The 9,951-nt window shown below is 37.1% G+C and overlaps 1 protein-coding gene across 2 annotated transcripts in view; it reads right to left on the bottom strand.

Annotated features, from left to right (window-relative positions):
* Positions 1 to 545: 545 nt before the first annotated feature.
* The window catches only part of KDM5A (lysine demethylase 5A), an 82,660-nt gene continuing 73,254 nt past the window's right edge, over positions 546 to 9,951 (bottom strand). For both annotated transcript variants that reach the window (XM_016224857.2, XM_016224856.2), the window contains 2 exons: positions 9,408 to 9,818; positions 546 to 2,166 (listed from right to left, as the gene is read on the bottom strand). In XM_016224857.2, coding sequence (XP_016080343.1) covers positions 1,960 to 2,166; positions 9,408 to 9,818 — 618 coding nt within the window. In that variant the 3' untranslated portion in view covers positions 546 to 1,959. The remainder of the gene's footprint in view (positions 2,167 to 9,407; positions 9,819 to 9,951) is intronic.

Here is a 9,951-nt window from a genome sequence, read left to right as displayed (position 1 = left end):
GTAAGGGAAGAGGGACTCAAAAGTAGGTGGCGTGAGACATAAAGCATTTACAAAACCAGTGTTTTATAGAAAAGCTTTTTGTGTTTGTTTTTTGTTTTTAGTGAGATGCCTTTTGAGTTAAATCTCATACCCACTCAAACTGTGACTGGACAGTACATTTCACTTCTAGTTACTAGAAGACATTTCTTTCAAACAAATTGGGGTAAAATGTGAAGGAGACTAGAAGCTATTCTTTAGGTCCACCCTGCTCCTGCCCCCTTTAAAAGTAAAACTGATGAATTTAAGTCAAACAAAATTTTTAAACCAAATTAAAGGGACACAGGATAGTAAAGACAAAACACTATTTTTAGTTTGTTTTTTTCTTTAAAAAAAAATCCCCTTCTATAAGTTTCCATACAGCTTACCTAACACCTTAACAACAACAGAGAACAGAAGGGAAGAGGACACAACGGCACCACAGCTGCACACACTCACACACCAACACAAAACAGCCACCATAGGTACAGAAAGACCACATTTCCCAAAGACAGGGACAAGTCCCAACACACGGAAGAAATATAATTATTTATTTAAACAAAAACAAGGTGGAAGATCTGGTTAGGCTAGGATGGAGAAGGAAGTGCTAACTCCTTGTACTATACGAGGAGGAATGGAATTTCTTTATTAAAAAGCAAAAAACAGTAAGCAAGCCCCCAAAAGGATTTCTGACGCTGGAACTCTGTTATATGCTGCTGGTAACAGTAAATATATATATATTTATATATTCATATATGTATATTAAAAAAGGAAAAATAATCTATTTATAGAACAGTCAGTAGTCAGAGACATTTAGAAAAAAGTAAAAACAAGTCCTTTTTTGTTTTTTAAAAAAAATGGATTTACTAAAACAACTTTGTTACCCAGAGGTCCTACAATCCCACATCCTCTGATGAAGCCATGGTGTTATTCAACAGCATCTGGTGTGGGCCACAATCAGAAATTGCCAGTATTGGAAACAGCAGACATTGGCGTCAGGGCTGCAAGGCAAAATGTTATTTGCTGGTCTTGCTCATGGCCATGCCTGAAGCCTGGTGGTATCTAGTATACTTGTGAATGAAGGTTTCCCCAAAAAGCATGCATCACTGTGGCTCAGTAAAACATTAACTTGTCTTTTCTTTTGCAGAAGCCTGGATCCACGTACCTGTTCTTCTCTAAAATGTTGACCCAGACAGCAAAACTCCTCTGTGCCAAAAAAGGCTCCTTGCCTTGAAACAAGGAAAATTCTTCCCAGAATATAATCTAGTCAGATTTCTGAACTACATGATATCCTGACATCCTCCTCCTTGGGAAAATAAGGTGATCTACCTCTCATTTGGGGTTTTCTTCTTGATATAAACAAGCACAAGAAGCTGAGGCCCAGACTGTGCTACTACCCCATGACTTCTAACATTGGGTAACTTTGGCCCTATTCCTCTCCTAGTTGTATTTGCAGGGCATTAAATGCCAGATAACAGTGGGGAAACAGTGGTACTCTGACTCCTCTGTAACTTTCCTAACTAAGGAGATCCAAGTAATCAGCACCACCAGATGATATTGCCTCTAGGTGGAAAACCTCTAATTAATATCAACTGGCCATAAGACACATCCTACATTCCCTGATGGCACTCCAGTGTATTAATCCCAACCAGCCATCCTGGAGCTCAATCAAATGTCTGGCCTTAATGTAACAAACCATACTCAACAGAGACATGAACTGAAACATTGGCTGCTGTACCAAAGAAGACACCCTCTGCACAGATGTGTTGATAAGAGAATGTAGATCACACAGTCCATGCAAAGAGGAAGTCAGCTACAAGGACTTTCTCTGAAGGCCATTCATCTTTGGAAGCAACATTGTGAGTGGATCTAAACCACTCAACTTTATGACTAAGGTCTTAATGTGGTCCATTTTCCCCATGTCCCAAACTAACTCAGTATCTGCTAACTGGTCTCCTTAAGATCCTCCATTGGTAGTTTGTAGCTCATTATGAAGGAAGGAGCTGGTGCTTGACCTGGGCTATCTGGCCCTTGCTTCTTTGCACAGTTTATACAGATATAATCTTCATTTTCAGCCATTTCTGGAGATACTCCCACACAAACTTGATGAAACCACTCATCACAGCCACCATCACATTGTACCCAGTCCACCTGTAGGAGACAAGATTGAGAAATCTTTAGGTTACATAATCATTATGCCTAAAATAAAAGCAAACCAAGAGACAATGACTTTTTATGGGGTTCTTTTTTAAAGAAAGGAGGTGGGAAGCTAGTACCTCAAAATTATATTTTACCAGAGTATGTCCACAAAATTAGGCCTCTTAGGTACTCCATTACCTCATAAATGCCTGAGACTCCTTGGAAGACAGAAACATGAGAAAAACTTGACAAAAAAGGAGCTTCTAATAGAGCAGCCAAGTAGTTTTAGCTAATATTAACAATTTCTAGGCAATGCAATTATCAGTCAAGAAAGGAAGAGTACAACAATGTGAAGGCAATCCTGTGTATTAGCTTTATTTCAAAGAGATAAGCCAAAGTACTAAGAGCATTAAATACCTTTTTAGAAAAGCAGTCACATAGGCCACTTTTAAAACTAATATTTTTTATTCTTCTCTTCTTCCGTTACAAATACAACTCCCTATAAAAAGTTAGCAAATATCAGATAAATACAAATTAACCAATTAAAACAGTCAAAGACACAGATCAACAGATCACTCTGGGGTTTAAAATTAAAGTCTGGATAACTGTTAGGTCAGTGGCAGATGCCAGGCAAACTTTGACCCTTCTGAGAATATTGTGATACTAGGAAGACCTAGAAAGGCAAGCCTTGGGCCTAGAGTTAAAAAAAAAAAAGTGGTTTTTGGCTTTTCTATTAGGAGGGTGATTGTGGTAGTTTTTAAAGCTGACGTCATGGCAGATGCAGTACACACTACAAAAGTTGATCATTTCACTTGGCAATGTAGGATGTCACTTAAAATAATAAGCTTTGCCAGATATCAGAGCCAAGTAAGGAGTATAAAGAGATTAACTAAGTACCTCAGTACAGCATATGAGAAAGAATAAAGAAAGAAGGTTTTGGCTAGGTAAACAAGTTTCAAGGAAAATGAGTTTTCAAAATTAGTTTCCATGTACTATAAAAATTATCAAAACTGAGTCGTGTTAGTAGTTTTAGGGTTATAATAAAGGGTGGGAGAAATCGCTTATCAAAATAGTCTTTCTGCTTTCATTGCTCCTATTCTAGAATTCTAGAGCTTAAGAAACTATGTTGTGGCCCGGCCAGGAGTGGCTCAGCGGTTGAGAGTCGACCTAGGATCCAGGCAATCGGGGTTCGATTCCCGATCAGGGCACATGCCTGGGTTGCGGGCTCAATCCCCAATGACTCTCTCATCATTGATGTTTCTGTGTGTCTGTCTTTCTCCTTTCCTCTCTCTGAAATCAATAAAGATATATTAAAAAAAAAAAAAAAAAAAGAAACTATGTTGTGTATGCAGTATACAGATTACTAAATTCAGCCAGAAGTTCTAACGTGCATAATTTGTGGTAAGTCATTTAATCTCATTTTTAAGGCTCAATTTCCTCATCTGTAAAATGGAGATAACATCTTCTTTTCAGAATTATTTAGAAGAGCAAATGAAATAATGTATGGCAAAATACCTAGTTACTGCCTGGGATCCTGGAGGCACTTTTTTTTTGTTTAATGTTTTTATTGATTTCAGAGAGGGGAAGAGAGAGGGGGAGAGAACAAGAAACATCAATGATGAGAGAGAATCATTGATGGGCTGCCTCCTGCATGTCCCCTACTGGGTATCAAGCCAGAAACCCAGGCATGTGCCCTGACTGGGAACTGAACCATGACCTCCTGGTTCATAGGTCAGCACTCAGTCACTGAGCCACGCTGGCTGGGCCTGGAGGCACTTTTTAATATCAGTTTCATGGCTCTACTCATTATCCCACCTTTCACAAAACTATTGCATCTTGAAATAACTTCCTGCAGCAGCACCCCTTCTCAAAATGAGTAGACTACTCGCATTAGACTCACCTGTTATATTTGTTAAAAGTGTAGCTGAGACCAATCTCAAAACTACAGATTCGGAATATCTTGAGGGTATAAACCAGAAGACATTTTTAATCAGCCCCCAGGTAATTCTTACATATTCTAAATTTGATCATCATTGGCACTTTGTGATACTGCTTTCTGTAAATTAGAACCTAACAATTCCTTCCTAAAATAAACTGCTTTTTTTTCTGTAATTGTTTGTATAATATTTAGCTTCTGAAGTCTGCAATACTGAAAATAACTGATGCCCTGACCAGTGTGGCTCTGTGGTTAGAGTGTCAGCCCTCGAATCAAAGGGTCACGGGTATGATTCCTGGTCAAGTGCACGTACCTGGGTTGCAGGTTTGTTCCCCGGCCAGGTCCAGGTGCATGCAGGAGGCAACCAATCAATGTCTCTCTCTCACATCATGTTTCTCCCCCCCCACCTCTCTCCCTCTCTTCCACTCTATCTTAAAAAAAAGCAATGAAAAAATATCCTCAGGTGCAGGTTAAAAAAGGTAATCAAGCCCAGCAGGGTGTGGCTCAGCAGTTGAGTGTTGACCTAGGATCCAGGTGATTGGGGTTCGATTCCCAGTCAGGGCACATGCCCGGGTTGCAGGCTCGATCCCCAGTCGGGGGCATGCAGGAGGCAGCCGATCAATGACTCTCTCATCACTGATATTTCCATTTCTCTCTCCCCCTCTCCTTTCCTCTCTCTGAAATCAATAAAGATATATTAAAAAAAAAAAAAAAGTGATCGAAATGCTCTTATTTTGGCAAACTATATCAAAGACAGAAAAGGGAGATAAGGGCTTCTGTGTGACAAAATAAAAATAAAGGTCCTGCACGCAGGTGAAGGTTTATAAAGTGCTAATTTAGTAGTAGGTGAACTCAGAATAAGTGTTTTGGTTATTTGGAACTGGTAAAGGGAATTGGTAAGATAAACTGTGTTTCTTTGGACAGCCCAGATTTGAGATATTATCTTGTTTATGATGCCATCCATGAACTAATAGATAACTCTACTCCTATCTCCAAACCTCTTAATGCAGTACAGTCCCATTCACGATAATCCATAGGATAAGAAAACTGCCAATTTATCCATATTTGCAAAGAAAAGTGGGTCTCAGGTCAAGTCTTTTAAAACCTAGTTCTGCATTATACTCACTGGCTTCCAGTTTCCCAAACTTAAATCTATCACTCTTTCAAATAAGGAAGACATTTTTCCTTTTGTGATTTTGGCTAGAGGTCCATTCCTAGGCCTAGCTCTCCCACTGGATTCCAAGAGTACATAAGTTTCCTTAAAATATTCATTGGTATACAGATTCTATCCCAGGCCACAGGTTATATTAACAATTTAGCAGGGAAAAAACAGTCCTTCTCTTACTAATATCTTTTTATCATGTTCATCTACTAACAATCAAACTCCAGTTGTTTGATAAGACCCACAGGAACAAAAAGCAAACTCAACTTTGGAATGTCAACTGAATCCACAGAAGATTTTGACACACAGGGGATAGACTAGTAGTAGCCTGAACACTCAAGAACACAGAATTTGGCTAACTGTATGTTAAGTTCTAATAGTCATTCCCCTTTCATTACTTCTGGAGAATGTACTTATCAAATTATAAAAATAATTATTAAAAAACTTCATAGCTATGAGCCATTTAAATATTAAATAAGAGTTTTAACATTATAGAACAAATAGGTTACTTATTGTGTTTGGATTTTGGGAAATGTGTGTTTAAAAAAGAAATATGTTAAATAGAGGAAATAATGTAAGTTTGACATTTCATGTTTTTTGCTATATGGTTTCATATTTATGTTTAAGAAAAAAATACTTGACATTATATTTTTGTTCATTTCTAAGAGCAAATTACTCCATTCTTAGCTCAGTTACCTAACTGAGCTTTTGGGGTTTTTGCATTCAATCTGTTCTGTACCAAGGTTCCTTGCAAAAATCAGATTGGAAAAAATTTTAAATCCACTTAAGTACAACATAACACATATTCAGAAACCTTGTATATATTTTTGGTGCTCTCAGTCTGCCCAAGATTGATGGGTTTCCCAAGATACAATTTCAGTGCTAAACCAGGAAAGTTGCAGGTAAGTTAGAACATAATGGGATAAACATATTTTTAAAAAATCTCTTCTGATAATATTTTTCCTTTCTCTTTCTAAAACATTTTGAAATTGAGGCTAGATAACATTTAGGTAATCTTTCAATGTTTTCTCAATCTGCACGTTTTGGGGAAAAAGTATTAATTATTGGTTATGAAAATGTTAAGTATACACTTACCTAAATATGAATAAACCCTGTTATTTGTTATTGCATGATATTTTAAAGAACACAGACTTTCCTAAAAATCATTGTTTTCTTGTTATCATTTTGTTCTGAAGATGTGTGCCATGAATTTGGTCTTCTTAGAGAAACACTATACTTTGAGAAAGTTGTAAAATTATTTACACAGCTTGTAAAGAAATATACCTTTTATGTAGTAAAACTAGTATCAGGAACAAACTTGAAGAACCATAAAAACGGCAAAGCAGCAATAATGGGTAAAATGTTTAAAATCTGAAATAATGTTTAAAAACATATTACTGTCCTAGCCGGTTTGGCTCAGTGGTTAGGGCATCAGCTCGAGGACTGAAAGGTCCCGGGTTTGATTCTGGCCAAGGACACGTATCTTGGTTGCAGGTTCCATCCCCAACCCCGGTCAGGGAGAGTGGGGGAGGCAGCCAAATGATGTCTCTCTCTCACATCTATGTTTCTCTCTCCCCGCCCCACTCTCTCTGAAAAAGCAATGGAAAAAATATCCTCGGGTGAGGACTTAAAAAAAAATTAAACGAAACATATTACAGAAATACAGTATTTACTAAGTTTCTTTTATGTAAGTTAATGACAGGTTACAGCACACACTGCTCACCTTTATATGTTTTAAAAGTCTAAAACAGACATTTTCTCTGAATGTTAAATCTCCTTTTACTCTATCACACTGTACATAACTTTCTAGATTTCTTAAAAAATAACCTATAATGTTAGGAGCAAATCTTGGGGCTCATTTAATAATAATGATCACATCCTTTTTCTTTTAAAATCTTCACCCAAGGATATGTTTTGTTTTAAATTGATTTTAGAGAGAGAGGAAGGAGAAACAGCAATGTGGAAACATTGATTAGTTGCCTCCAACATGCACCCCAAATGGGGCTCAAACCCCACAACCTGGGTATGTACCCTGACCGGGAATTGAACCTGCCACCTTTTGGTGTACAGGACGACGCTCCAACCGAAGTCACCCAGGCAGGGCAATAATGATCACATCTTAACACTTATATTACATTTTTGGTTAACAAGAGCTTTCAGAGATTATCTCACCTATTCTCTCATAACCTTGAGAATAAGCAAGTTAATTAAAAAACTTTCTGCCCTGGCCAGTGTGGCTCAGTTGGTTGGGTATCGTCCTGTTTATTGAACAGTTGATAGTTCAATTCCTGGTCAGGGCAAATGTCTGGGTTTCGGGCTAGATCCCCAGTAGGGGCTGTGCAGGAGAAAGCTGATGTATGTTTCTCTCTCCCCCTAAAATTCAATTTAAAAAAAAAGTATTACAAAAATTTTATAACAGATGAGAGAAAAAAACTGTGTAGTGTTTAGATGCTACAGGAAGATAACAGGGATAATAATAGATGAACTAAGCCATATTTAAAACGCTGAGCAGAGAGGGAAGAGATTAAGTGAAAAGGAGGGGAAAAAAAGAAAGTAAAAGGTTCACGATGCATGTAAACACTGTATGGATAATAGGAAAGCTTGAAAAAGAAACGCCATATTTTGCTGACAGTCCCAAACTGCCATAAAATTAGTTAAAGGAGAAAGAAAAAAGAGAGGTCCTGCCAACACTGAGCTGCTAATACCCAAAGAGAAACAGTTAACCTTTCATCAGCCTCTTTAATAAACAAACTCAGATGAGAATAAATTCAAAATGAAAGATAAAAACAATACACACATATATAATTGTACCTACTAAAATGCTTAATAATGTTTATAGCATATGCAAATGCTTATGAAATTAATAAAGATACAAAAGTGAAGAGACAGTATGATATGGTATAAAATAAACTATATAAAAAAAAAAGCCTGGAAGGAAACAAAAATATTTATAGCTATTGTCCTTGGAAAGTCAGACTATGGGATATATATTTTACTGTATATTCATTTTCTAAAAATGAGTGGAAAAACTTTAGTAAGTATAATTTAAATGTAAGTGTTAAGTTTTGGAATGTGTTTTTGTACTTACATCTCAATTAACGGTGGGGTGAGGATATTAGTGGAGAGAACCTGCTCTGTGGGGCCAGGTAACTAGGGTTCTACTTTTGGTTTGCCACTAATTAGCTCTGTGACTTTGGTCACTTCATTTAACTTCATTGAGTCCTGGTTTCATCATTTATAAAATGAAGAACCCTGGGCACAGTGACCTCTTCGAGCTCTAACAATATTTGACTGAGGAGGAAGAGAGGGAATAATGATGCAGTTGCTATTTATTCTGTTCATATATTCAAATTGAGGAGTTATTAAAATTCTAAATACCAAGTGGTATAATAAGCATAATAAATTAGAACTATGAATTTACTAATAATCTTGATGGGAACCATAATAAATGCCTCAAGTCATTTTATGAACTGAGATTTTTCATAGAGACTATTGATCTTTCTTAGAACATCAATATTACCTAAAGAATGGCCATTACACATAATTACCATACTTAAAACTTAGGACCAAAATTTTTTAAACATTACCTTTTAAAGGTCTTAATTATTTTTTACAAGGAATTTCAAAAAATCATATTCCACTTAGAGGAGAGTACACATAGGCCTGAGTGTGGCTAAGATACAGACTGAAAAGGGAAGACGTTACCCCTTAGTTTTAGGTGGTTAGAACTAATCTTAATGCAATTTGCCAGAGCTCTTAGGATATTGGTGCACGATTTTTTCAGGGCACTGTGGCTAACTAACAAGGTATTTAGTTCTCAGAGTCACCCTATAGGGAAGGCATACAACTACTTTGAAACTTTTTATGCCTACTGCATATGAAATTCACTGCTGCCCCAGGTTATCACATAGCTCCTCTCCACTCTTGCCTCATTATGCTCACTAAATATATGATTTTTAAAATACAACATTTCTTCTACCAAGCACACTGACCTAAGAGCTTCATAATTCAAAAGAGTTTACAGAAACTATAGAAAACATTATGTTGGAAGCCCTAACCCTGGGATCAAAACAGATTATCATTGAATCAAACGTGTCTCCATGCCTGTTACTCTGTGTCCTCTCTCACACTTGCCTACACCTTGTTAGAACTCACCTTATCCTTGCAGGGCCTTTGGCAGTTTTGTGCTGCACACACAGCATTCTCGTCATCAGACTCCTCTGCTCCTGACCAGTCATACTTTGAGGGGATGTCCAGCACTTTTCTTTCTCTCTTTTTCTCAGTATTCTCCTTCACAAGTTCGACTTTGGCTGCAGCAGCTTTCTCCTTCTTTTTCTTTCTCTCTTCCTCTTTTGCTAGTTTCTTGGCCAGTTTGTTCAACTCCTTTGATTTTTCTGCATTTAATTTTAATTTCTTCTTTTTAGGTTTATCCATTTTCTTTAACTCCTTGGACTTCTGTTTTCCTTCTCCAAAAAGTTGTTCTACTTTTTCTAGCTTCCGTTTCCGTTTCTTCTCTGAAGAGTCCTTTCCTTTTATTTTTAATGGTTTCTCTTCCATGCTGTCATCCTACAAAAATATAAAATTAGACACAATTTTAAAGGAAGACACTTAAAAACAGTTTTGTTCTCTTATGTGAAGTATCTTGAAGAGGTAAATACATAAACACAAAGTATAGTAGAGGTTACTGGGGGAGAAAGAA

Source organism: Miniopterus natalensis, chromosome 2, assembly GCF_054644295.1.
Source record: "Miniopterus natalensis isolate mMinNat1 chromosome 2, mMinNat1.hap1, whole genome shotgun sequence".
Lineage (NCBI taxonomy): Eukaryota > Metazoa > Chordata > Mammalia > Chiroptera > Miniopteridae > Miniopterus > Miniopterus natalensis.
The sequence above is the reverse complement of the archived record's forward strand: the minus strand, read 5'-3'. Positions and strand labels throughout refer to the sequence as shown.